This window comes from Manis javanica, chromosome 2, assembly GCF_040802235.1.
Source record: "Manis javanica isolate MJ-LG chromosome 2, MJ_LKY, whole genome shotgun sequence".
NCBI lineage: Eukaryota > Metazoa > Chordata > Mammalia > Pholidota > Manidae > Manis > Manis javanica.
The window spans coordinates 32,749,791-32,777,740 of record NC_133157.1 but is presented as its reverse complement, the minus strand read 5'-3'; the positions used below and the strand labels follow the sequence as shown (position 1 = coordinate 32,777,740).

The window sequence follows — 27,950 nt, the reverse complement described above, 5'->3', positions numbered from 1 at the left end:
TCTTGGAGTCTGTGAGTCCTCTGCTTCTTTTTTTTAATGAACTTTTTATTTTGGAATAAATTTAGAAATTAGAGAAAAGTTGCATAGGTAGTATAGAGTTTGCAAATATACCTCACCCTGTTTTCACCATTGTTAACATTTTATATTACCACAGTATACATGTCAAAACAAAGAAAACTGACATGGGTGATGTATACTTAAGTAAGCTCCAGACTTTATTTGGATCTCACCAGTTTCTCCATTAGTGTCCTCTTTCTGCCCCTTGATCCAGCAGGGCAACAGGCTGCATCTAGTTGTCATGCCTCCTCATGGTCTCCTCCGGGCTGTGGCAGTTTCTCAGTCTCTCCTTGTTTTTCATAACCCTGACAGGGTGGAGGAGCCCCGGCTGGCCATCCTACATAATGCCCTCCAGTTTGGGTTTGTCTAATGTTTTTTCTCATGCTTGGGCTAGGATTGTAGTTTATGGACAGAATACCACAGAGGTGAGGTGCTCCTCTTGTTCCATCATGCCAGGTGACACCTGACATCACTGGTGAGGTTCTCCTTGGTCACCTGGTTGAGGTGTATCTGCTGGAAAGGTACTGTCTTTCCCATTCCTCTCTAGTCTTTAGAAGCAAAGATAGGATCTAGAATCCTATCTCATGTGCCCCAGAACATATCACCATATTATAATTGTCCTTTCAAAGAAAAATTCAGTGAACTATGATCACTTTAAATACATTTAACATCAAGCTTTTAAAGGAAATTTACCTGTTAGACCCAGTGACCTGAGAATTACTATAAATGTGCTAGGCTATGTTATTCTGATGACAAAATAGCATCAATTATGAACAGGTAGGATGGCCCTAACACTCTGCCTGCTCATGGCCCCAGCCCTGCCCTGGCCCCCTGTGACAAATGACAGTCATTCCCAGGCTCCTGCTCTGCCCCAAATGTTATCCTGGGCTCTGTGGCTTGGACCCTGGACTTGACCTGCTCCAACCCCTTTCTTGTTCAGTAGGGGAAACTGAAGACTAGAGAGGGAGAGGGTTTCCCTGAAGTCACACAGTCCTTGAGTAGCAGAACCATGGCTGGAACTTGAGTCTCTTGCTTCCCCAGTTTCATAGTAATGCTAGTAATAATCTATACCCTCCTTCACCAAATCCCTGCTCAGCCAGGAAGGATTCTCTGGTTTTCTGCATGACTTTCAGTCCTTGTCTCAGTGTCTGAGTTCCTATTGCATAATCAAGCCTGGGTCTAGCATGGGTGTTCCAGATGAGAATAATAACACCTCCACACGATGCTCAAGGGGATCCTGGTAGGGTGGTGACAATTCCATTGATGGCTTAGTACATGCTTGGCTCAGAATAGATGTGAATAACTGTTGGATGAATGGATTCACAAAACACTTAAATTCACAAGCCTGTGCCATCTGGTTAAGGCCCATTACTCACCTTGATGGAAGCATATTCCAGTCCTTGAGAATGTATATCAGTATATCAGTCTCAACTTTTACACTACCTTGTGTGATTCGTTTGACTAGTGACCTACTAATGGTCCCTCCCCTAAAAGAATCTACACTCTGAGAGAGCAGGGACCATGTCAGTCTTGCTCACCAGTGGGATCGCAGCATTTAGCATAGATAGTAAGCACCTAATAGATAGTTGAAGGATGCCTGAGTGAGTGAGTGAGTGAGTGAGTGAGTGAGTGAGTGAGTGAGTGAATGAATGAACAAGATCCCAGGCACAGAGAAGACTGGGCTGTTACACACACACAGCCAAGACTTCTCACAGTCCAGATGCAGCTTTCCACACTTCTCACCAGCTGCCAGGCCATCACATCAGATACAGGTTTTCAAATACAAGCAAGAAGTTGAATGCTTGAAGCTAAATAAAGCAGTGGGCTGAGCCAACTGGCCTTGAAGAAAGCTGCTTCCCACTCACCCCACCTGGCACCCAGGAGCCCACAGTCAGGACTGTCTTGCAGTCAACCCTCAGCTTCCAAAATCTGCACCGTCAAGGAATGTAGGGCTAGGGGCTTCTGGGAGGGAGACCACCTACAACCTCTCTGCTACATGGCCACATCAGACCTTGCCTTCCTGCCTGTGTCCACCCTGCTCAGGCCAACACACTCAGATCCTGGGGCAGAGGTGGGAGCAGAAGAAAGGAGGCCCCCTGGGCGCCCCCAGGGAGCACCTCACCTGTGCTAGCTTGCTTGCGGTTCATTGCCAATCAGAGGCAGGGAATGTTACAGCCTTTAACAGATGTGGAAACCAAGGTTCAGAGAGGTCACTAAATTGCCAAGGCCACAAAGCCCATCAGTGACTCTGATCTGACCTCAGCTCTGTCTGATCCCAGAGCCCAAAGTCTTGCTTCAGGCTGTGGAGAAGAGGGTCCTGGTCACAAACTCTATTTTCCTCACTACTGAACTAGTTCCCTTTTCTTCTTCTCTTCACATAAAACACTACCAGGATGATTCACTCGTTTGCTTGTTTTTTATTGTTTTTAAGGCCAATAATATAAGTAATGGGGGTGGGGGTGGGAGCTGTCAGCCATTCACTCCCTGGTGTGAATTAGCTTGGTCCATTTGCTTTCCTTCTGATTCTGACCTCCAGCTAGGTCTCCCTTGAATGGAGCAGGTAGAGATGTTAAAGAAGAGTCAGGGTCACTTAAGAGCCTTCACTGTAGTTAATGTCAAATTGGGAAACTAATGTCAAGAGCAAGGAAGAGAAATGCCCAGAAGCTGGGTTAGCAAAGCAGACAGAGCAAGACCTTGGTTCAGGAATTGGAAAGGTGATTCCTGACACCACGGTAAGCTCTTCTCACCCAGGCCCCCTGGTGAAGGTGAAGGTAAAGGCAAGGGTAAAAGTGGTGGGGGTGGAGGTGGAAGGAAAGATAGAGGCTTTCAGAAAGAGAGCCATTCTGAGATACCACAGGCCACCTGGGATACAATTGCCTGTCCCAGTAAACGGGGCCCCAGATACTGCCACAGTCCCCAGCACCCACGGACGTATCTAAAGACCCTGGTTTAGGCAGACAGAGCAATCTGATCCCACAGCAGGCAACAGCCTAGTATCTTAGAAAGTTCATATTCTCTATCTGGTTTCCAACTTCTGTTCCACAATTTACAAAGCTTGTGGTCTTCTATGAGCCTCAGTGTCCTCTTCTGTAAAATGATTGTTTCCTTTTGAGGAAAGACTAGTTCATGTCTATAAAGCATGTAGTATACCTAGTACATGGTTGGCTTTCATGCAAAGAGGACAACAGTCTTTTGTTAGGACTGGAAATGGACCTCTTACTTGGTCCTCACTGTGATCCTACCAGGTTCTGGCTTGAAAATTCTCACTGGTCTTCACAACCCAGCAGAAATCCTTCCCAGGCAGTGCATGGAGTCCAGACCCAGGATCCCCAGGAAACCTGGGTTCAGTTCCTACTTCTTTCACAGACATGCTGTGTGACCATGGCCTCCCGCCTTTGTCTTTCTGGGCCCCAGATCTTCTACCTGGCATTGAGGTTAATAATCTTCAAGGGCTTAATTTCATTTATTCCTTATGCCTACCTGAGGCAATAAGCATTACTGATATTCCCTTTCCACAGATGTGGAAATTGAAGCACAGAGAGGTTAAGTGAAGTGCCTACGGTTATTTATTCATCTACTGAGAGGTAGGGTAGGGATTCAGTTCCAGGTCTGTCCAACTTCAGAGTCATTCTGTAGGCCCTTAGAGCAGAGGTGATAAAGCGGAGAGTGGGCATGCTGGCCTCCAGATAGGCTGGCCAGTCTGTGACAAATTTGAGGAGAAGGCAAAGGACTGAAAGCTGGAAGGAGGTGGGAAATTCTTCTTTATCAAGGCAGCTGCAAGGACAGGAGTTGGTGAGGGTTGGAGGCAGTGGGGGAAATGGGCCAGAGCCAAGACTGTGGCCAGGGGCAGGGAGCAGAGAGGCCTGGAAAGTTTTGGGATATTTATGGGCACAGAAAGGAGCTCTGGTCTGAAGTTTGAACTCCTGCATGGAAGAGAACTTGAGTTGGGGCAGGGTCTGACATAAGGTTGTAAGTCTGATGGTCGCATGATCCTTGTATATTTATAGCCCTATTTCTCATCATTGCATGATCTGCAGACATGTATCAGTAAGTCCTCACAGTGATCTGGGGAGGGAAATAGGGAAGTGAGGCCTGTCTTCCAAGCTCTGTGGGGCAGGTATTGGGTGGGAGTGGAGGAATAAGAGACTTGAGCCATTTGCTACAGCCAACCTCAGGCTCTCCAGCTAGAGTTGTAGGGGTGCGTCTTGTCTAGTGCTCAGCTGCTCTGTTGCTTGAATTCTCTCCACCAGAGAGGTTGAAAGCAGGCAGCCACCAGTCAAATTTGTACTTTGTTTGGCCTGCAAAGGGTGTTTAAAAATTTGTAGTTAGTATTTAAAAACAGGGAGATGTGGAACACCTAGGGTTCTCATCCACAGCTGCTGGGTGTGGGTACTGCCTCTTTGAAAAACTGCTTGATATTATCTCCTAAAAGCTGAGCACACACATGCATGTCCAGTGACCCGGCAATTCCACTCCTAAGTATACATCCAACAGAAATGTGAGCACATGGGCACCAAAAGTCATGTATAAAAATGTTGAAAGCTGGATGACTTTAACAGACCCAAATTGAAAACAGCCCAAAGGCTCATCAACAGTAGAGTGGATAAACACATTGTGGTATATTAACACAAAGGAATGCTATACAATGAGGATGAAACAGCTGCATGAATGACGGGCCAGAGGATAGCCAGTCCCTTCCAAACTCTGCCTCCAGCCGCATGTCAGTGAAGCTCCAGAAACAAGCCATGTGCCTTGTCCCTGCCAATTCCCATTTTTAGACATCAGATCATTCTAAGTTATCCTCTCTTTGCTTTTTTTCATATTAAAACATGGTAATGCAGAAGATAATGGTGAAAATACACTGAACATTTATAAAAGATAAAAATGAATCACTACACACTTCCGGAAAATGGACAAAAGTGCTTCAAGTTACCTCAAAGTTTGCAAAATGCCCCATTAGAGTAACTAAAAATGACCAATACTAGAATTGGTAGAAGCTGAGAATATTCATTGCATTCATTATCTATTGCTGCATGACAGATTGCCCCCAAACTTGGTACTTTTAAACAAGTTTCTAAGGATCAGGAATCCAGAAAAGGTTTAGCTGAGTGGTTCTGGCTCCAAGTCTCTCCTGGGATTGTGATCAAGCTGTTGGCAAGGGCTGCAGCCCCTGGTGTCTTGCCTGGGGCAGGTGGATCCACTTCCAGGTGCACCTATGGGGATGTTGACAGGCTAGAAGGAGGTCACAGTTCCTCCAAGGTGGGTCTTTCTGAAGTTCACATGGTGACTGGTTCCCTCAGAGCAAGATCAGAGAGAAATGGCCCAAGAGGAAAGCCTCAGTCTTTCATTACCTAATGTCAGATGTGACATGCTACTACCACTTCTCCCCTGTGCTGTTAGTCACACAGACTGACCCTCCTCATACAGCGTGGGAGAGGACTACACAGTGTGGGCTGGTGTGGAGGTGGGGGAGGGGAGAGGTCATTAGGGGACATCTTGCATGCTAGCTAGAGCATTGTTTTTCTTAACCAAATTGTCTTTTGGACCAAACTAATATCATCCAACATGTTTTCAGCACAGTTACCTTTAACCAGCTCACAGATGGTTTTGGAATCTGAATGGAAACATGATCTCCCTGTTTCCTGTGTGTGGCAAACTGAATGATGGTCCCCGAAGAGTTTCAGGTGCTGGACCTTTGAGTATTCTCTTAAATGGAAAAGGGACCTTTTCAGATGTGATTACATTAAATATCTTAAAATGGGGAGATTATCCTGGATTATCCAGATGGGTCTTAAATGCAGTTGCAATGTCTTTATAAAAGAGGGCAAATACTACACTGCTAGCTTTGAAGAAGAAGGAAGGGGCCATGAGCCAAGGAATGCAAGAAAAGCAGTTCTATAAGCTGAAAAAGGCAAGGAAAGGGATTCTCCCCTAGGGCCTTAGGAGGCAGCCAGGCCCTGGCACATTGACTTTTGGTCAATAAACTGCTTTGACTTCTGACTTCCAGAACTGTAAGAGGATATATTTGTGCTGTTTCAAACCACAAGTTCATGTTAATTTGTTATAGTGGCAAAAGCAAACTAATACACTGTGTCATGCCATTGGTGCAATCAGGGAAGGGTAGAGCAAGAACTAAACAGTAAGTCTGGTTCCAGAGCTGCAAGTATGGGAGGTTTCAGGCTCACATGTGCCTTTGTTGTTAAAGGGAGAAGGGACTTCATGCCAAAGCCCCAGTCCTTTGGGAGGGTAATGACATTGATTTCAGGCGTGTTCAAGTGAGGCCTGGTGAGTTAAATCTCCTGGGTTAGAATCCACCAGTCATTAGCTGGGTGACCTTGAGCAACTTATGCAACCCTTTCTTCTTGATTCTGACTACATACAAGAATTACCTCGAGCCCCTCAAATCCCACCCATAGCCAGGCCCCATCCCTGGAGACTGATTTAGGTGGTCTGAGGTAGGGCTTGGGCAGCAGTGTTTTTTTAAGCCCCCTGTGATTCTAACATGCAGCCAGGCAGACGAGCACCTTTCTAAGTGTGTTCCTCCTCCGCCAACATAGAAATTAAAGTTAGGTTACCTGTCACATGGGTGTGATGCGCCTTAAATGAAGTAATCCAATGTGAAGTGCAGAACACATAGTAAGCTCTCAATAAGTATTATTATTATTATACTTCAATCCAGACAGATGGATCATCCTTCAGTGTCCCCTACTCTGTCCCCTTTAAAAATTTTCAGGATAAATAGGAAGGCTCAGTAGATCACTAACACGGTGACATTTAGGTACACCTAAACCAAGCATTTTAAACTCCAGGGAGACACAAGACAGAGTCCACTCAGATGTTTCTGCAGCACTTTGGGGTTCCAGGGCCATACGCAAAGCACATGGCAGGTCCCTGATTCCGTGTCACTTAGGTGACTGTCTTGCTCTCAGCATGCCTAAAGTTGTACCCATTTACACGTATTTGGAAAGGGAAAAGCCTGTCTGGCAGGCAAACCAGAATTTTTAAAATCTTTTAGATTTTAAGACCAAGAGCTTGATTTACTATAGACTTGAGGGCTCCCTGAAAGGGTGGCCTTGGAGTTTTCAAAAATAATTGCTTTTCCTACTTCCGTGCTCCTCAATGCTTTTCAGCCAAAGGGAGAAACAGTCTCTATCTCAAGAGAGCTTTGGGAGTGGAACCCAGGGGCTGCAAGCCCTGGGAGCAGGAATCAAGGGGACACACAGGGGCAGACCCAGGTTTTGTGGGGTCTCACTCCTATGCTTTGGGGGGGCGTTGGGGGCAACGAGCTCTCTGCCACACCTTGCTGCTCTGTGAGGCAGAGAATGTTGATGATTAGTATAAGAATAGAATGAATAAACAGGTTTTCAAACTTGTATAGTGAATAAACACCCCCATTCAATACATTTCCTTTGTCCCCTTTACTGAGATCTCAGGCTTCGGTGTAATGCAATCTGAGATTCTGGCCTGGTCAGCTGGAGCATTGTTCTGTCCCTTATTACCCCTCCTCTCTGGTTTTCTTTTTGCTTGAAAATAAGATTGAATTATCTTTTCTCTCCCTCTGGGTGTTGAGAACGGGAAGTCTGTTAAGTAAACATACCTAATAAAGGCACTGATCCGTCCCCAGCAGGCAGTAATTGCACCTCCAAGACCACAAATGTAGGGATATCGAGGCAGAGACTTAGGTTCTGCTCTCCCCTGCCCTGCCAGGGTCTCTGATTGGCTTGGCTCTCCCTGGGATTCAGCCTCCTGTCCTGTACAACTAGTGTAACAATACTATTAATTCATATTCTTCCCACCACAGTGATGAACTCCTTTGGCTTAAGTTGTAAATGACAGTGCAGGACTCACTTTTAGCTGAAAGGCATTAATACCGCCCTATGGGTGCCTTAGTATGAAATGATCACCTACCAGTTTGTAAGCAGAAGATGTCTTAGCCTGTGAGGACCCAGCCCCACTCTGGTTTCCCCACCCCTGCCCTGGGACCCCCAAGACCTGCTGTGACTCAGCACGTGGGGAACACATACACAGCCCAGGAAGGTGACACAAGAACCAGGCACAGAAACATTAAAGCCAAGCTCTGTGCTTACTAGTCACTGCTGGATGTTCTGTTGTTCAGTTTCTCAGTGTTTGAATAGCATGCCTAGGCCCCTCCATAGTCTCAGGCACCAATCAGTCCTGGTACTGTCTCTCCACGGAGCCTATCTCACCCTTTACACACCAGAGTAGGGCCAGCTTCTGGAAGAACTTGGAGTGCAGCTGGAAATGAAGCCATTGCCCAGCCAGGGACCCCTGATCTGTCTACCCACCCTCCTTTCTAGTAGGTCATCTGATCTAAAAAGTTGGCCCCGGGAGGACTGGTCTGGCAGGCTGGCCTCCAGACCCCATGAAGGACTCTCCCCAGGCCAGGTGGAGCCCAGGCTCCCTGGTTCCTGCCCCTTGTCCCCTGATGTGCCCCCCTCCTCAGGGACATCACCAGACACCTTAGCCCTGGGGCAGAGCCGAGGCCTGCAGAGTGGTAGAGACCCCTGGAGCTTCCTCAGGGGCACAGAGGGTGGTGGTGGGCAGCCCAGCAAGCAGCTCCTTTTAACCTGGCTTGAAAGCGGGCTTCTGTGTAAGATTTCTTTGAGTCTGTGATCTAGTCCAGTCCCCTCTCTGTGTGGTCATTGGGCCCAGAGGGTACAAAGCGAGGCAGGCAGCCTGGCATCCCAGCCTCTGGCCCTCCGGCCCAGGGCTGGGCCCACTACATCTCATGTCCTCTCGCATCTCTGCTTCTATCCCCCCCATGCTGCAGACATACCACTCTGTCGAGGGGAAGGAATATTCCATGATCTGTAATCCACATGGTCAGATGTACGACAGTGGGAAATACCTTTCTTTTACCAACCCTGGGGCAGTTCACCAACCTGTAGCTGATGCCTTACCAGGATGCAGCATATCTGAAAAGCTGTTTAAACACCGGACACCAGGTGTTTAAACGTCTAATAGCTTGCCTAGTGCTTAATAGTTGGCATTCAAAGCCAGGCTTTGCAGTTCCAAATGCACCATGTACAAGTGACTCATGCTCTCTCTCCGAGCCTCAGTGTCCTTATCTGTCGAGTGAAGTTGATAATACTTGTCCTCACAGCAGAGTTGGAAGGGTCTGTGGCAGAGCTTCTTAGTCATCCCCCAGTGTCTGTCTTCCCATAGAGTCACAGAAATGAAAGCCTCCAAAAAAGACTACATATCTCAGCCTCCCTTGCAGCTAGTTGTACCGTGTGACTAATTCTGGCCAGTTGTAAAAGTGAAAGTGCTTGGGGGCAGTTTGGGGGACCCTTCCTTAAGAGCAGCTGGCATACATACTTTATCATTCTGTCTTCCTCCCTCCCTCCATCCTAACCCCTGAAATACGGATGTGGTAGCTGCCATCCTGAACCATGATGCTGAGTTCTCACTGCTAAGGATGACCATGTGGTGAACTGGAGGGGACGTAAATCCTTGAGGACCATTTATTACCTCCTGGGACTGCTTGTTTCTAGGCTTCTTTTACTTCTTAGAATCAACTTCCATTTTGTGTAAGCCACTGTTACTCAAGTCTCTGTTACTCAGAGTTAAAGCTAATCCTCACTCATTGCCATGTGATCTGGTGAAATTAAATGGTTCTCATCTAACCAAGTCATCCTCCTGCCTTAAAGGCCTTTTGTGCCTCCTCAAGATAGCACTGAAACTCCTTAGCATGTAAGACCCTTCAGGACCAGTCCCCTCTTGGTGCTCCAGCCTCATCACTCTCATTTCTCCTCAGCCTGCCCACCAGACCCCAGGCACCAGCCAGTAGGGGCTACTCACAGCTCCCAAGCCACCCAAGTCACCTCTTACCTTTGGCCTTTTGCACATGAAACTCTGTCTATTAGAAATGCCATATTTCCCCTGGCCTTTTATAGCTTTCAAGATTGAGATCAAGTATCACCACCTCCAGGAAGCCTCCCCAGACATTCTCAGGCTTTGTTTTGTTCCATTTCTTATTTCTCTTTGCTCTCTTGGCACCACAAGGCTTTCTCCTACTTTGGGAGAGAAACATACCAGTTTCCATGTCTGTCTTCCTCTCAAGTCTGTGAGCAGCCTGAGAACAGGGATGGTGTCTGGTTCATCTCTGCACTGCCAGGGCCTCTGCAACAGGGTCAACAGTAACAGGAGCTGAGTGAAGGAAGGGTGGATGGCAGATACTTGTTAATGTGGAAGCTGCTGGGCCTTTGGTGAAGGGCTGTGCTGAGGAATAGTCTTTAAAGCAGAAAGAACACCTGGAGACAGAGGTGAAAGGCAAGGGCATGCTGAGCAGCTGCTCATCCCTGGTCCTCTGCTCTGGTCACCTAGGAGCTGGATGCTGCTGGACCCCATGTGTGTTCGCTGGCAAATCTGCACTCTGCGTCACTGACGGTAGGGCAGCTTTTCAGGCTCACTTAATCAGCAAATGTGTGAAGACACATTTGGCCTCTGTCAACACTTTGTACTTCAACCATTGCCTCATTATGCCATAACCAGAGCTGATAACAGGATGGGAAAGTTAATTGACTAGATTTCACAACTACATGCATTCGGGGTCCGAAGTTTGTGGGCCAAGGACTCTGCTAACAATGAGAATTATTTAACAGCTTTATTAAAGCTTTCTGGGGCCCTGATCCCCCAATGGCTCAATTGTCCATCTCATATCTCCTCATTTTACAGTGGGAAAGACTGAGGCCAGGAGAGAAGAAGTTGCCCAAGATCATATGGAGAGGCTGGAGTAGGGACTGGGCCCTAGGCTCAGAGACCCAGCTCCAAGCTCTTTGCACACCTCTGCCCTGTTCTGTTTTCTGTCCAGTAATTAACTGTGGATTTAGATAAAGACATGGGCCTTTTGGTCCCAATCATGAAGGTCATGAAGGGACAGATGTATTACAGAGCCTTTGAACCAGGGAGACACATTCTACTGGTTTGGTAACATAATCTTTTCTTATTTTTTAAACTTTTTATTATGAACAAATTTAAATATACTGCAAAACAGAGAGTATAATGACCCCCTTGTGCCCATCACCAACCAGCTTCAGTAATTATCAACACCCACTGTTCTTGGTAACATAGCTTGAAACCATCTTTCTCTTTAAGAAACTAGAGGAGACACACAATACAACCAGAATGATCTTTTCAAATTACAAACTGGATCATGTCAACTCACCCCCTTCTTTCTCAAAACTCCAGACAGATCATGTGCTATGGTTAAGGAAGGCAGAGGAAGACAGAGTAGGGCCCCACCTCACCCTAGACAGCCTAGCTCTGGACTTCTTTTATTTGAGAGAAAAATACACTTCTCTCTTGTTTGAGCCACATTTGTTTAGGGCTTTCTCTTACATCAGTAGTTCACAATCATGGCTGCATACTGTGATCAATAAAGGAGCTTAAAACAAAATGGCAGAAATCAGACAACTTGGTCCCATGCTGATGGATTCTGATTCAGTTGGTCTGAAATGTTGCTCAGGCATTAGTGTTTCAAAAAGCTGCCCAGGTGATGTTAACATGCAACCATAGTTGATAACAACTATTTAACTATATATATCTGAATTAATTCTGATGCATGGCTCAGCTGAAAAGTTATCTTCTGAGAAGTCCCAGGCAGGAGGAGCTCAGGGCTCCCTCCTCTGTGCTTCCACAGAGCTTGGTGGTGACCTCTAGTAGAGGTGTGTGGCAGTGTTATTGCATTAGTTTTATTAGAGTTGGGTTTCTCACTGTCCTCTGAGCAACTCCAGAGTGGGACCATGTTAGATTTCTCTAGGATGCCTGGCCCAGGAGTTAGAGTTCTTACCTGGGCCTCCAGACCTGCATGGTCTGGTCCCTGCCCATGCTTTCAGCCTCTTTCAGAGGCATTCATCCTTTTGCTCTTCCTGCCTATGCCCTACTTGTCTTCTCCCAACTCCTGACTGCACCATGACCTCTCTCACCAAAGACCTGTGCATATACCTGCCCCCTTTACCTGCAACTTTAACCTGCCTCTTCATTTAGTCTGCTCGTACTAGTCCTTCAGATCTCATCCTCTACCTATGCTACTCAAAACGTGGTCTTGGCACTAGCAGCATTGGCATCACCAGGCAGCTTGTTAGAAATGCAGAATATAAACCCTTTATAGTTAGTTACCAAGGTTTAACAAGATCCCCAGAATGTGTCATATGCTAAGATGGGCAGTTCTGACTCACAGATATGATCGGGGTGGAGGCAAGGAATGGGGTTGCAATAACCAGAAGAGAGGAATGCTGGGCAAACATAATTATAGTATGTGAGCATAAAGAAAGGCTATTGACCACTTGGCCTGTTCCAGCTAGGCCAGAGGCCATAAACTCAATTGCCTACAAAGTCTATAAACGAGTGAATCAATGTAGTAGTTTTCCATTTGTTAGCTGTTACAAATTATTGCAAACTTAGTGGCTTAAAACAGCCCAAGCCTGTTATCTTTGGTTCTTGGGGCTCAGAAGTCTGAAATGGGTGTCACTGGGCAAAAATCAAGGCTTTGGCATAGCTGCATTTCTTCTGGAAACAATAGGGGAAAATTGTTTCTTTGCCTTTCCCAGCTGCTTGCATTCTTTGACTTGTGGCTACATCACTCCAACCTCTACTTCTGTCATCACATCTCCCTCTCTGATCTTGGCATTCCTGTCTCCCTTCTCTAAGGACCTTTGTGATTACATTGAGCCCAGCCATACAATCCAGGATAGTCTTGCTGCCTCAAGATCCTTAACTGCACATATGCATGCACTGCCACATGCTCTGCTTCCATCCCAGTGGCATCTGTGTGCTTATGTGAGAGCCTGGATTCTAGAGTCCCGAACTCAGACACTTATCTCTTGTGACCTTGGGCAAGTGTCTTTCCCTTTCTGGATCTCAGTTTCCTTAACTATAAGTCGAGGTGCAGAGGGAAAGAGGAAGCAAGCCAGGCAAGCAGAAGGGAAGCCAAGTTTATGGTGAAAATACTCGGGGCTGGTTTGGTTTGACAATGTTCAGACTTTGGTCATGTTCACAGAGTGTAAATTTCAGAGTATAGAGGTTCACTTAGCAGAAAAAGAGGGAAAAAAGATGTATTTTGGTTTGTATTTGTATATTTTTATATGTCCATTCTCTGCAATTCTCTCAGGATCTTTATCCAGTCTTCCATCTTCAGGTCAAATGCAGAGGAGAGGCACCTGTTATGCTCAGTATAGAATAAACGCCCAGTGCAGCTCACTATCTCTTTGTTTGGAATCTGTCTGATCCATTCATTATCTCAGAGCCTGGAATCTTCTCCAGTAATTTCCCAGACATATAAGGCTCCAAAATGCTGAAGGATAGAATTAGCTCATCTTCCCCTGCCAGGCAAGTGTAAACACATCCCTGGGTGACATTCCTTGATGACAGTGACCTGACTACAGCTTGTGTTATCTCACCATTTTCCCTTAAGTCTTTTTTGTCCAAACATTCACAGTGGCTCCAGGCCCAACATCCATTATAGAGGCCTGGATCTTTATTGCCAATTAAAATGCTAAACCCAAAACATTCCTGAAAAATAGATAGCCCTCTGCAAAAATAATTTGCACATTTTACCCTGAGCCGCTTCACATTATTCCTTCACTCCAAACCATAAATGTCAAGCATTATGGAAGGTATTTATTTTTTTATTTTTTAAATGCTTTTACAAATGCCCTGCAACAGGACTACTTCAGTGCAAACTGATGGCAGTCACAGCTTATGAAGTGTCAAGGGTGGGAGCGCTGAATGGAATCTAGATACAGACAAATTATAGTCAGCGAAGTTTGTACTCTGTGAACATGATCAAAATCCCTTTTTCTGAAAACCGTCTGTGAAGGAGTCATAGAATACCCACTTAGGCCAGTGCTTCCCAAATATAGCTGCACATCAGGAGCATATGGGGAACTTAAAAATTCCTGGATCTCAACCAACATCTAATAATTTAGAATGTCTTAAAGTAAGACCCAGGGCAATTATAATTTTTTCTGACACTCCCCAGGCAATTCTGACACACAGCTAAGTTTGAGAGTCATTTGTCTAGGTCAGTCCTGATGTGGCACTCTCCTTTATGGGATTTCCCCAAATGGTTGTCCATCCTTCCTTAAACTCCTCCAGCGACGGGAGCTCACTGCCTTTCCAGGCAGCCCCTCCTATCCTTCCTCAGCCAGCTCTGCTCTGTCAGGAAGTTCCTCCTCTGCCCCTGTAACCTCTGCCCCCAGTGGCTTTGACCTCTAGGACCCTGCAGACGTGTCTGCATTACCATTTAGGGATCTGGAGCATACAGCCTTGCCCTTTGAGTTCTGAGGGGTGGGCACCCCCAGTTTCTTCAGTTGCTCCTCACAAGACACAGCCTTCAGCCTCTCCCCAAGAGGCCACTGCCTTTCACACCTGCCACAGCTTTCCAGGTGATCTGACCCCATGAAGACTGATATTTGGCTTTGTCATGGATCTATCAATGAAGCCTGCCTCTATCAATGAAGCCTGTTAATGATTAACCAAATAATCATTAAATCAATACACTATTGAGTGCCATGCCACGTGCCCAAGGTGTTGCCAGGCTGGCCATGCGCTATGGGGGAGGTAAAAGGGACTTTGCAAGGGGCTAAATGGTTACTGGGGAAGCCAGAGAGAAACATGAACATAGATGGGGTAAGATGCATGATACAGTGCTTTTAGTAAAGAACTAAATTTTGTAGCAAGGACCATGAACATCCTAAGACTGACATGGCACAAGAGATTCCATAGAGATGTAGCTTAAAAAATTATGTTCAAGCAGGAAAATGTGAACACTATATGGAGAGGTGGGGATTTAATACAAACAATTGAGTGCTGACAGGTTGTCTGGAAGGGCTGGGGAGAGAAGCAGGGAAAGCTAGACCTTCAGTACTGACTCCCAGAGCAAGATGGACATGGCCCACTAGCCTCGTTACAATTGGAGGCCTCCTCTGAGCTATCTAGCTGCAGCTACACTCCTGCAGCCATGATTCAAAGAGCAGGTAGCTGGAGTCAAGTAGCTGCAGCCACAGCTGCCACCCCACACCCAGAAAGGGGAAGAAGGGATGAGGAATGCCAACACACAAAATTCTCACTTTGTGCTGTTGTTTAGTGGTGCCCCAAAGGGGCAGGACAACCCCCTCCACCTTCCACATCTGACAGGGGTACTACTTATTGGCAGTACCTAGACCACATCCAGAACTCTCCTGCAAATAAGGCTGGGAAACTTAGCTCTTAGTATTGCAACAGACCTCTCCAACCACAGGGAGGATGCGGTGGCGGTGGAGTGCGTGGGAAAGGCGTGGTCAGGACACCCATCCTAGCAGCCTAGCCTGTATGGCAACAAGAGGGAGACACGCCAGTGGCTGACCTACCGTGGAATTCTATGCCACCTTGAGAGTATGATGTTGTCTTTTAATTAATGACATGAGAAAATGTTCATACTAAGTGGCTAAGTAAAAAAATAATAATAATAATAAAAAGGAGGCAACAAAATAGAGTTCACCATAATGATATCATTTTTATTCAAAGAAGTTTTGAAAAATGCGGAGAAAAAATACTGGCAAGATGAATGACAACTTTTAGGTGAAAGATTGAAGGGGATTTTTTTCTTCTTTCATCCTTTTCTGTGTTTTCCGAAGCCTTCTACATTGTGCATCAAGTCTTTTTAGGACAAATAAATAAAAACAACCGCATTTTAAAATGCACAAATATGGAATCTGAAAGGAACTGGGAAAAAGAGCCCAGAAGGTGGAACACTGACAGAAATTATGACACATCCAGTGAACCAAGAGGGAAAAAAGAGAGAGAGAGGAGTCTAAAAGAGGGTAAGGAGAGGCGCAAGGGCTGCAGCCCAAGGAAGTGCATTGAGCGGGAGGGAGAAATGCAAACATAACGTGGGTCCGTCTCCTCTTGCTGTCTGGCCTGCTCGGGAAGGCCCACGCATCCCAGGCCCCCAGGCCCTCAGTTCTAAGCAGAGATGAGAGGAGGAGCGCTTGCGTGGTCCGGGATACGGGTGGGGCGCTGGGATATGGGAAAAGCGGGGCGCTGGCTCTCCGCCGGCTCCGGGAGGGTGCGGCGGACTTGACCGTGGGCGGGAGACGGCGGCGCCCCAGACGCAGGCGGAGCCTCACTGGAGGCTGGGCCTCCGGGCAGCGCGAAGCAGGCATCTGTGGCTAGTAGCTGGTGGGAGACTGGACTAGTCCTGAGGAGAGCCTGGACGGGCACCTGAGCCGAGCCTGCCGCAGGTAACTAAGGAGCTCCTCGCCTAGCGACCCCCCACCCACGCCCCCACCCCCACCCCGCCACCGCCGCGGCAGACCGCAGCTCCCTTCCTGAAGATGGAGGTTTCCTTCCTGGGTCTCGGCTTCCGCATTAGGGGCCGGCCTTTCCTCCCGCGCACTGTAGGACCCCTCTTCGTGCTTTCCCATCCTCACCCCGCACCCAGGTCCCAGGGTGGCACATGGTGGGCTCCGAGGATGCAACACCCGCCCTACCTTCCCAGTTAGCTGGACCTCATCGTTTCCCACCCCCACCCCCGGCCCACACCAGCCGAGAAACCCTGAGTGGAGAGGCGAGAACACGTTCTCCCACTCCCCAGAAAGGGTTAGGGGCACCACTAGGTCGATGACCTAGAAGGTCTGGTCCTTGGCACAGTGGGCACTAATACAGGGAAGGTAAGAAATTGCCCAAAGTTGGGACAAAACACAACCTTGGGGCTGTGGAAATACTGCTGAGGCCCCTATTCTTACTTGCTGTGTGTTCTTGGTGAGTTCTTGAACCTCTCTGACCCCCAGCCACCGCCTTCTGCTCAGATCACGTGGGGGCTGCTGGGAGGCTTAGTGAGTTAATGCTGAGATAGCCTGCAAACTGTAGTGTGGTGCACTGTGAGCGGTGATCTTCAAGTGGAGGCACCAGCACAGACCCCATATAGGTGCCTAGAGAAGGAACAGCCTTGGATTGGCACGAGATTTGTCAGCCTCGGTCTGTGACCCCGTCTCCCACCTGTTTAGCCCCTCCACCCCCACCCCATGGATTGGTGACCCCCTCTTACTCATACCTCCCCTTGAACCTCTCCCTTCTGATACCCAGCCTGTTGGACCCAAGGCTTCTTTGGTCCCGGTGTGGAACAGCTCTAAGCAGAGTGAAACCTGAGTGCCCTCCTGATAGGTCTGCTGGCTCAGCTTTCCCCCAAGGGAGGACTTACCTGGGCTGCACTGATTTGTATGGGGCCTTGGTTACCTGCTGAGTTCTTTGCTTCTCTCCCTGCCCAGTGGCAGAGGGTGGGTTGTACTGGGGCTGGAAGTGGGTGGGGACAGTAGGGCAGGTATGATTCCTTTCTACTGCTGGGTGGGACAAGACTCAAGTGAGACAGAAAGGGCAGAGGGATTCATCTCCTGACTGGAGAGTAATTGCTTCAGTGAATCTAGGAATTTTATACACCATTGAAATTTCATTGAATACATTTTATATACTGTTTAAATTTTATGGTTGTTGTTTTAATAAAGTCTACAACATGTTCAGAGTTGTAGGCCAGAATAAAGAGGCCCTCCTTTCCCGCTGCTGCTGCATTTGCTGTGCTCCTGGGAGGCTGGGACCTCTGCGTGGGGGTGGGCTAGGCTGGTTTCTAAGGGTGCCACCAGATCTGATGTCCTGGGTGGAATTCCCCCTGCTTTTTATGTGCATGACTCCATTCAACAAAGCCCCATGAGGCATTTCACATATGAGGACACTCAGGCCCAGAGCTGAGGTGAGGCAAGCCCCTCTCACAGGGAACAGCTCTGTCTTCCCTTTGGTTTCTATTCCTTTCTTAGGTCGTTTCTTCAGCAGCCTGGAAATGTTGACATTTCCTCAGTATTATCATTCAGTAACTAGCTACCGAACAGCTGTTCTACAGTGGGCATACTTTGAGGCATCCAGGCCATAGCAGTGAATGAATGAGGCAAAGAAAAGCCCTACCCTCCTGGAACTAATGTTTTATTGGCGAAAGGTAGACAATAAACATTTAAGCATGTAAACATATCACTTGGTGTGTATGCCAGATGGGGAAAAATAAAGTATGGGGGCTGGAAAGTGCTGGGGGTGAAAAGAACTGAAATTTTACAAAGTGTGGTCCAGGAAGACCTTGCTGAGAAGGTGATATTCGAGCAAAGACCCAGAAGAGGTCAGGATAGATGGGACATGATGAAGTAGGACTAGAGAATTCTTCAGGGCCTTTGTACCCCTTACAATCCAGGTTTTTAGAGGTGACACCCTTTTATGCTAGAATCTTGAGACATCTGAGCCGGTGGGCCTGTAGGAGACACCCTGCCCCCTCTCACCTGTTCACTCTGGTTGTTCCTGTCCCTCCCCAGAGCAGTCAGTATGCTGCGCTTCCTGGGACCCCGGCTGCTTTGCCTCCGTGGCAGGACTGCCCCATACTCCTCAGCAGCTGCCCTCCCAAACCCCATCCTGAACCCAGACGTCCACTACAACCAGCTCTTCATCAACAATGAGTGGCGAGATGCGGTCAGCAAGAAGACCTTCCCAACAGTCAACCCCACCACTGGGGAGATCATCAGCCATGTGTCTGAAGGGGACCGGGATGATGTGGATCTGGCCGTGAAAGCAGCCCGAGAGGCCTTCCGCCTGGGGTCTCCATGGCGCCGGATGGATGCCTCAGAGCGAGGCCGGCTGCTGAACCACCTGGCTGACCTAGTGGAGCGGGATCGGGTCTACTTGGCCTCACTGGAGACCTTGGACAATGGAAAGCCTTTCCAGGAGTCTTACGCCTTGGACCTGGATGAGGTTATCAAGGTATACCGCTACTTTGCTGGCTGGGCTGACAAGTGGCACGGCAAGACCATCCCTATGGATGGTGAGCATTTCTGCTTCACCCGTCATGAGCCTGTTGGTGTCTGTGGCCAGATAATCCCGTGGAATTTCCCCTTGGTCATGCAGGGCTGGAAGCTTGCCCCGGCGCTTGCCACTGGCAATACTGTGGTCATGAAGGTCGCAGAGCAGACCCCCCTTTCTGCCCTGTATTTGGCCTCCCTCATCAAAGAGGCAGGCTTTCCCCCTGGGGTGGTGAACATCATCACTGGCTTCGGCCCCACAGCAGGAGCAGCCATTGCCCAGCACATGGATGTTGACAAAGTTGCCTTCACTGGTTCCACTGAGGTGGGCCACCTGATCCAGAAGGCAGCTGGCGATTCCAACATCAAGAGAGTCACCCTGGAGCTGGGTGGGAAGAGCCCTAGCATTGTGCTGGCTGATGCTGACCTGGGCCATGCCGTGGAGCAGTGCCACGAAGCACTGTTTTTCAACATGGGCCAGTGCTGCTGCGCGGGTTCCCGGACCTTTGTGGAAGAATCCATCTATGATGAATTTCTTGAGAGAACCGTGGAGAAAGCGAAGCAGAGGAAAGTTGGGAATCCCTTTGAGCTGGACACACGGCAGGGACCCCAGGTGGACAAGGAGCAGTTTGAACGGATTCTGAGCTACATCCAGCTTGGCCAGAAGGAGGGAGCAAAACTTCTCTGTGGCGGAGAGCGTTTTGGAGAACGTGGTTTCTTCATCAAGCCCACGGTCTTTGGTGGTGTGCAGGATGACATGAGGATTGCCAAGGAGGAGATCTTTGGACCTGTGCAGCCCCTGTTCAAGTTCAAGAAGATTGAGGAGGCGATTGAGAGGGCCAACAACACCAGGTATGGCTTGGCTGCTGCTGTGTTCACCCGGGACCTAGACAAGGCCATGTACTTCACACAGGCGCTCCAAGCTGGGACAGTGTGGGTGAACACCTACAACATTGTCACCTGCCACACACCATTCGGAGGGTTTAAGGAGTCTGGCAGTGGGAGGGAGCTGGGAGAGGATGGGCTTAAGGCCTACACAGAGGTGAAGACAGTCACCATAAAGGTTCCTCAGAAGAACTCGTAAGAACGGCTACCATGGACACTCATCTCCAGTCCAGTGATTATTCCACAATCATCTAGACTTGCGGTTGCCAAACATTTTTCAGCCATGGATCTCCTTTTTTTGTTCCAAAGGAACTATTAGAAGGAATCTCAAGAAACAGAGCAATTAAAATCAGAGCTGCTTTAGCTAAAGCAGGATGGAGCCTGTCCACCTGTGCCCAGCCCCAGCTTGGGGGCCCTGCATTACTTCCATGAAACCTTAGGAGTATCTGGAAAATAGGTTAAAAACCACTGATCTCTGCAATGGCTTTTAGTTTTTCCTGCTGATCCAAGGACTTCCAATGGAAGGACTTCCCAGTGGATTAACTGATGGCTTGGTGGATGGACGCAGGTTAGATATAGGATTAGAAGGCATTAGGAGTTTGAAATGAAGTGGATATTCACCCCATTCTTCATTGACTTAACCTAAAAATCAAGGGTGCTTTTCCTTTTCTAACTGATAGTAGTTGGCTGTTTTGCTTGCTTGCCCTTCATTTTGCTATTGATTTTCCTTGATTTGAGGGAATAGGTGGGCAAAGAATAATGCATTTACATAACCATTCCCTTAAAATAAACTTAAACAACCCAAATATCCATCAGCCACTGAGTGGATAAAAAAAAAAGTTTCCATGGAATATTCCTCATACTATTCAGCCATAAAAAAGGAATGAGGTGCTGGCACATGCTACAACATGGACAAACCTTGATGCTGAGTGAAAGGAGCCAGACTCACAAAGCCACCTAGCATGCGATTCCTTTTATACGAGGTATCCGGAATAGGCAGACCCAGAGACAGAAAGTGTATTAATGGCTGTCAGGGGCTGGAGAAGGAGAGAATGGGGAGTAACTGCTAATGGAAATGGGATTTCTTTTGGGAAGTGTTTGAAATGTTCTGAAATTGAATAGTAGTGATAGTTGCACAGCTTTGCAAATATACTAAAAAGTACTAAATATCACTGATTCACTTAAAATAGTGAATTTTGTAATATGGTAATTAATTTCAATTAAAAGTTAAATTAAAAAATTGATACACTCTGTTTGCAAGTCAATTTTATATCAACATTCTCTTGCTGGTGAACATTTTAGAGTCCTGGAGATGGTAGGGACCCGGGTAGTTATCTAGTCAACCCCCAGCCACGTGTAAAAGTTCCCTCCCCAATATTTTTAGTTTTATTTCTGTTTTCTCTTGGCTGGGTAACAAAGTGCAACTTTGAGACCCACAGAGAAAAGGCCTGGTTCTTGCCTAGAGCTCGTCTGTTTCAGATCTCATTCAAAGGCTTCCACTGGTATTGCCCCGTAACCCCCACCAAAACACACCACTCTTCAAGCCAAGCCCAGCATCAGGGCCATCCTGACATGATAGGGGCTTTCAGAGTTCCAAACCTCAGAGTTAAGTGTGTTTACCGTTTGTGTTAATGGGGAATTTCATTCCTGAACTGATGGGAATAAATCAAAGCCAGGCAGACCACAATATAGAAACAGAATGCTGCTTCTCTTTCTCCTTATCTTGCACCTTTCTAGAACATGTTGCTCATGAATCACGTTACTTTTAGGTCCACTCAGTCTTATGAATGCACCCCTTGGTCATCTCCAACATCAAGATGATTTTGAAGAGTTGGCCTGAAACTGCTTCCTGAGAATTCAGGATCGGCTTGGTCCCCTCATCTCCCTTTCCTATGACCTCCTTTCAACACCATTTGTCTATGACTGGGGTGACCCTTACTGTCCCCTTAAGTGCACCTTTTATATGTTTCTCTTGAAGGCTGTTGGCACCTTTGCACAGTAGTGAAAGTTTCTCATGAACAGACAGGCTGGGAAATGGGAGGGAGTAGAAAGGTGAGGTTTCTAATGACTAACAAGCAGCAAGCAACACCCCAATGTTTTGACGAGCCCATTCCTCATTTGCTTCTCAGTATTTCTAAACCGAAGAGGAACTTTGTAGCGGGCATCCTAGTAAGGGGTGGGACAGGAAAAGACAGTCTTCTAGGCCTTTCATTTCCATCCCTGAAACTTATCAGGTCGGATTCCCAACCACTCAGGCCCTGCGGCCCTTCTGCACTCAGTATCACCACTCTGACTGTGGGGAGGTGTGAGCAGGGGGATGACTGGGCCTCATTACGTGCAGGCACTGTCCGCAGGATTTCACTTGGCCACAGATGTTGCCATTCTGGGCCACCACCCATTCAAAATTCATGCCACGCATGTACTCTCCAGCATTCTCTGCGCCAGTTGCCTTTACAGATCACTGGAGCTCCACAATCTATAAAGTAGGCAATGCAGTGGGGTTAACCTTTCTTCAGATGAGGAAATGGAAGCTGAGAGGTTCAGTATGCAGCTCAGTTTGACTTAGTTTCCCACATGTGTCCACTACAGGCTAGAAAGCAGGGCACACTGAGAGAGCATCTAATCAAACCTCAAAGCCTAAAGAGCCCACCGCAGTGCTGAACAAGCTCAGACACCCAGATCTTTGCAGGATCCATCAGGGCTGCTTCTGTGTCACACTGTTCTTGATTAGATCCCAGGCCCTAGGGCCGTTAAAAAACTTTAATTTTGTTTGGCTCTATTCTGGGTGTGCGGCTGACCTCTGGTGGCCACCTTGTTAATTAGTTTGCTCAGATGATTGGTTTTTAAAAAAAGGCTAAGGTGCTAGCTGTAGTCAGGTTGCAGGGAAAGAGAATTGAATGGAGTCCCTACTCTGCAGGAGCTCACAGTCTGGCAGGGAGACAGTAACAGAACAGGGTGAAAAGTTCTGTGATAAGCACAAGTAGAAGACCATGAGATCACACAAAGGAAGAAACACTAACACCCACAATATTTATAAGGCATCTGCAATAACATTATCTCATTTGATGCTTCTAACTACCCTCAAGTATTTATTATCATCATTCCACACTTGGTAAATTAACATGGAGGCCCAGAGATGTACAGCTAGTAAGCAGAGCCAGTACTCAAACTCAGGTCTTCTGATCTCTCTGTTGCACCCAGCCCCACCCAAGGGAAAGGCCCGGTGGGAGAGGCATGGGATCCTGCTGTATGGGAAGGAGGTGATCAGGCAGAGACACGGGAAGGGTGTTTCTGGGAGAGGGAAGGGCATGGAGTTTGTGAGAAAGCATGGAGGGCGTTAGGAATGGTGTGCGAAGGGAGAGGCCTGGGAGGGTGAAGGGGCTGTATACCCTGCGAGAAAGTACACGTGTTGTCCAGCCATGGAAAGCCATGAGGGTTTCCAGTGGAAAACAATAGGGTCATATTGGTTTTAAAGCTGGCTCTGCTTCAATGGGAGGATGGGTTGAGAGGTGAGCCTGGGGCCTGAGGGGCCACTCAGGATACTGCTGCCTGTGCCAAAGCAATGCTGACAGGAACCGGGTGGGAAGATAGGTGGGAGACCCTTGGAGCCCAGAGCTAGGCCTGCAGGGCTACTTCAAGGGGAGGCTGAAAGGGTGGCCCCATGTTCTTGGCTGGGGTAACCAAGTGGGAGGTGGTGCCAGCGCTGTGAAAGGGAACCTAGCTGGAAGAGCAAGTTTTCTGACAAGCTGGTGAGTTTGTTTATTTATTCCTTTACTCAATACATTTTACTGAGTGCCGACTATGTCTAGGAACTGTTCAGGGTTCTGAGAACTAAACACAAGTCTTGCACATCCTCCCTGATGGGGGAGGCTGACCATATGTAAAGTAAGTGAAACATTTAGTCTATCAGAGAGATATGGTTATTATAGAAGAAAGTCCTGCTGGGAAGGGGAACAAGGGAAAGGGGTGGGTTGAGGAAGCAGGAATTATAATTTTCAGTAGGGTGTTCAGGGATGGTCTCATGGAAGAAATGATGAAAGACTAAGAGTGGAATGGAAATGTCAGGTGCAGAGGCCTTGAGGCTAGAGCAGGTCTGGGAGTTGAGGGAACACAGGGAGGCCAGAGAGCTAGAATGGAATGAACAAAGGGGATGAGGACAGAGAAGAGATGGGGCTAGGGTAGGGGCAGATAGAGCTCTGACTGTCACTGTGCCAATTAGGACCTTTCCTCCGAATGATGAAAGGGCCCTTGGAGGGTTTTGAATAGAGCAGTAACATGATCTGACGTGTGTTTTAAAAGGATCGCTGGGGCTGTGTTGACAACAGATTGTAGGGAGGGCAAGGATAGCTTGATCTTGACCCGGCCAGCATCCAGGGATGCGTGGAGAGTGAGAATTCCATACAGGTCACTAAGAAGAAATAGCTCAAGAAACAGAAGGAAGACTTGAGAGAGAAGGGTCAAGAAGCCAAGGAAGGCAGGAGTTTCCAAAGGGAGGGAGCCACTGGCAGAGCTGCTTCTAAGAGATCAAGTAGGAGGAGGACTGGGAAGTGTCCCCTGTCTGAAGATGCAGGGGTCCATGGAGACCTTGGTAAGGGCAGTCTGTACGCAGGGGTGGGGGCAGAAGCCAGACTGCTGCAGGTTGAAAATACCACTTAATCTCCCCAACCCCCAGTGCTCTGTACATTAATCTAGAGTTGGAAGACTTGGAAGGAAAGCCAGAAGGCACAGTATGAGGGCCTTTGAGAACCTCTGGCTGCCCCACTTACTTCATCAGAGGAGCAGACCAAGAACCAGTCCAAGGCCACAGAGCTCCGTGGGGCCAGAGCAGGGCCTGGATTACAGGTCTCTTGGCTCCCAGCCAAGTACTCATCTGTATGGGTATAATGTTAGCTGTCACAACAAATGAACCCCCAAGTTTGAGGGGGTCAACATAGCAACAGTTTGTTGCTTCATCTTATTTAAGCAATTAACCAACAGTTAACAAATACTTAATGGTTAACAATGGTTAATTTCTTGTAACAGTCTAATGCGGGTGTCTAGTTAATTGGTCCTTGTTCCCCTCATAGACATTCAGAGACAGGTTTCTTCCATCCTGTGGCTCCATAGCCTACAATTGTTCTTAACCATTTTTGACTTTGTGTATTCTTTTGAGAGGCTAATGAAATCTACAGACCTTTTCATCAGGAAAAAATGCACATATGTACATCCACACAAAATTTTGCATCCTTTCAAGGGGCTCATGGACCCTATGGATCCACTTGTCGAATCCCTGTGGGGCCTCAGAGACCTCTATGTCAGCTGACAGATGCAGAAGGCAGGCAGGCAAAGGCACAGCTACTTCTCTGGCCCTGCCCTCGGCACGGGGCCATCACCTCCATTCAGTCCGCTGGCGAAAACACCCTCACCCAACCAAGGTGCTGAGAGAGCTGGGGAAGGTCATTGTGGGGACACTGGGACACTGCAGAAGTGTCCCCAGGTTTCAGTGGACAGCTTGCCCCACTGCTGGCACACACAGCACCTCCATGCAGGTGGGCACGGTGGTTAGAATGTATCTCATAGGCACTTTTAGAGTTTAATCGTCTCATGGACTGTTTGCTCCCCACCTTCCAGCCTTGCCCAGGCTGTTCCTTTCTCCTTCCTTCTTCCATCTCCCAGTTCAGCCCATTTTCTTGGAGCCCTGCTGAGGGCCCATCTCCTCCAGGGTGCTTTCTCCAACTGTCTTAATCAGCAATCTCTGGCACCTCAGAGCTCATAGCAGCCGCCCTTCATTTAGTCTTCCTTGTGGCAGCTCTTGTCTGCTAGCATACAATGAAATGGGTCAGATGTTTTGACCCTCTAGACTGTCTCTCACAGCCCCCTAGCACATCTGGTCTGTCTCCCTGTGCCCCTGCCACCTGGCATGCAGCGCGCAGCAGCGTCCCCTCCTGAGTGGACAGCGCACATCCATTCACTCATTGAACCCTCAGGGCAGCAGGACAGGGCAGTGAGGCCAACCCTCCGGCGAATGTGGAGATAGCAGCTCGGAGAGCGGAGGAAGTGACCCAGCCCCAGACACTGCAGCAGGCCTTGCCCTTGGTTCCAGGTCTTCCAGTTCCAAAGCTGACATCCATCTGGCCAAGGGATGCCTGCAGCACTTGGGTAGCACAGAGACAGGTCCAGGTCTGCTGCCCCAGGTCCTGGATCCTGGGTTGTGGCCAACAGTAGACCCCTCAGCACTGAGCAAAGCCTGGCCCATAGTAGGTGCTCTGCAGATATGTATGGTGGGTGGATTTATGAATAAAGATAAGAGAGCTTTCTGTGCCTCCCATCTCCCATCCTAACAATTTTTTTCTTCCCTTGAGAACCAACCACTCCTTAATATGGGGGGATTTAGGTATGAGGAAGAGATAGCCACAGTGGAAGGAGAGCCAGGTAACTGCCTCCTGGGAGCATACACTTCTCAGCCCCTGGACACAGCCACAGCTGAGCTCAGAGGCAGCCCTGATCATAAAGGAATTCACATGCCAGGGAGAGACATCAGCTCCCGTGAGCTGTGTGGGTAACTACTGGTATCCGGTTCTGCCTTGGGTGCTAGCTGCCATGTTCTGAAGTCATTACTCAGCTCTAGACACAAGGGCACTTCAGTTTCCCTTAATTAATTAAAATATCACATAATCATCATTTTCTGACTTAACATTCAAGAGGCCCTGGCAAAGGCTGGGAATGAGGAAATTCATTAAAGGAGACTGTTCACTGTCATTCGATTTGCTCATTCTTATTAATTTTTCCTGTGTCACCCATCCCTGGGGAGGGGGAGAGCAATGTGTTTTAAAGACATAGGATTAGTTTCACCATAAAACCTGAAGAAAAAAATCCATTTTGACTAAAAATCAGACTTTTTTAAAGGCAGGAAGTGATACATTTGGGATTGAACACTGGTTTTCAAATTATCTTCTTCTTCAAGCCCAGTTGACAACGAAAGACTTAATTAGATTCAGACTGCCCACCACTTACAGCATCAAGCTCAGCCTCCTCCCATGGTATTTAGGGGTGTGGCCTAAAAACCACTCTCCCACCTGCCACTTCAGTTCCCAGAAGCCACCATTGTACTTCCCCACCCCTCTCCTTTCACATGCTGTTTCCCCCAGCCCTGGATTCACCAAACCCACTCTGATTCCCTCCGATGCCTCCTCTTCTGGGAAGCCCTGGATTTACCAAACCCACTCTAATCCCCTTAGATGCCTCCTTTTCTGGGAAGTCTTCCCTGATCTGCCCCAGCTCTGGTCACAAAGCAGACATCCTGTGCTGCCTGGCAACATGGCAACCACATCACACTTATCCCCATTTGTCTTACCTGAGTACGAGGGCCTAGATCCCATGCACTTTCACATTGTCGCTGTTTGCACCCTTATGGCCTCTGGACAGTGCCACTCTGTATGGGTGGCAGGGATGACAGAAGGCAGAGCTAAGTGACCAAATTAAATAATAGAGTGGGAGACACAGTTAAGGAGAATGAGAAAGATGGGGCCAGCAGTAGCTGAACAGGGCTTGATAACAACTGCAAGCAAGTGTGACCAGGTAGGCTGGGAGCACAGACCATGCGTGAGAGGTGAGGATGATTCGGATTAAGTAGCTGACGTGGGCAAGCAGAAATGGGAAATGTGCCTAAGAACCAATGGAGTGAGTACCAGTGGGTCTGGACCAACCACAGCAGCATTCCAAGGACAAAGAGACCACACAAGACCGCGCTTCAAAACATTTATGGTTAAGGAGCAGGGGCCATGTGATATCATCACATCTATGAAAATAGGGTAGAAAACACAGGCTCTGGGGGCATCAAGTTTCCGAGTGATTACAGCCACAGCACACATTGTCTCAGCCTCTGGAGCAGCCCCGGGGCTCTCATAGTTGAAAAGTCATTAGGTTGGAACAAACATGTTAATCTACCTTTTTGATTTTGGTGAAAATTTCAGACTATAACATTATTACTTTTTGCACATAATTATAATTGATGCTAAACCGTACCTCATGCAGCCTTGAAGTTCAGCTATGTCACCATGGGGCTCCATCCATCCTACCCTCTGGGGTCTCAATCTAGCTCTCCAATTTGGGCAAAGATGAAATGATTCAACTGATTTTGCTGAATGTGCTTACTAGCAGATGCTTGATGTTGTTCTAGTAACTTCTCCAAAGCCGCAG

General features: G+C 47.9%; 1 protein-coding gene and 1 long non-coding RNA gene across 2 annotated transcripts; one reads left to right on the top strand and one right to left on the bottom strand.

Annotated features, from left to right (window-relative positions):
* Window positions 1-3,150: 3,150 nt before the first annotated feature.
* LOC118969471 (uncharacterized) lies at window positions 3,151-10,454 on the bottom strand. Its single transcript, XR_005057398.2, has 3 exons — window positions 10,332-10,454; window positions 10,114-10,227; window positions 3,151-4,355 (listed from the first exon to the last, which is right to left on the bottom strand). It is a non-coding gene; the product is annotated as an uncharacterized lncRNA (long non-coding RNA).
* A 5,546-nt stretch (window positions 10,455-16,000) lies between these two features.
* Window positions 16,001-21,016, top strand: ALDH1B1 (aldehyde dehydrogenase 1 family member B1). Its single transcript, XM_017681071.3, has 2 exons — window positions 16,001-16,301; window positions 18,408-21,016. The coding sequence occupies exon 2, from the start codon at window positions 18,418-18,420 to the stop codon at window positions 19,969-19,971; it is 1,554 nt and encodes a 517-aa protein (XP_017536560.1). The 5' UTR covers window positions 16,001-16,301; window positions 18,408-18,417; the 3' UTR covers window positions 19,972-21,016.
* Window positions 21,017-27,950: the final 6,934 nt, after the last annotated feature.

Coding starts and splice junctions, on each gene's coding strand:
- ALDH1B1 (XM_017681071.3), top strand. CDS start 18,418: ATGCTGCGCTTCCTGGGACCCCGGCTGCTTTGCCTCCGTGGCAGGACT.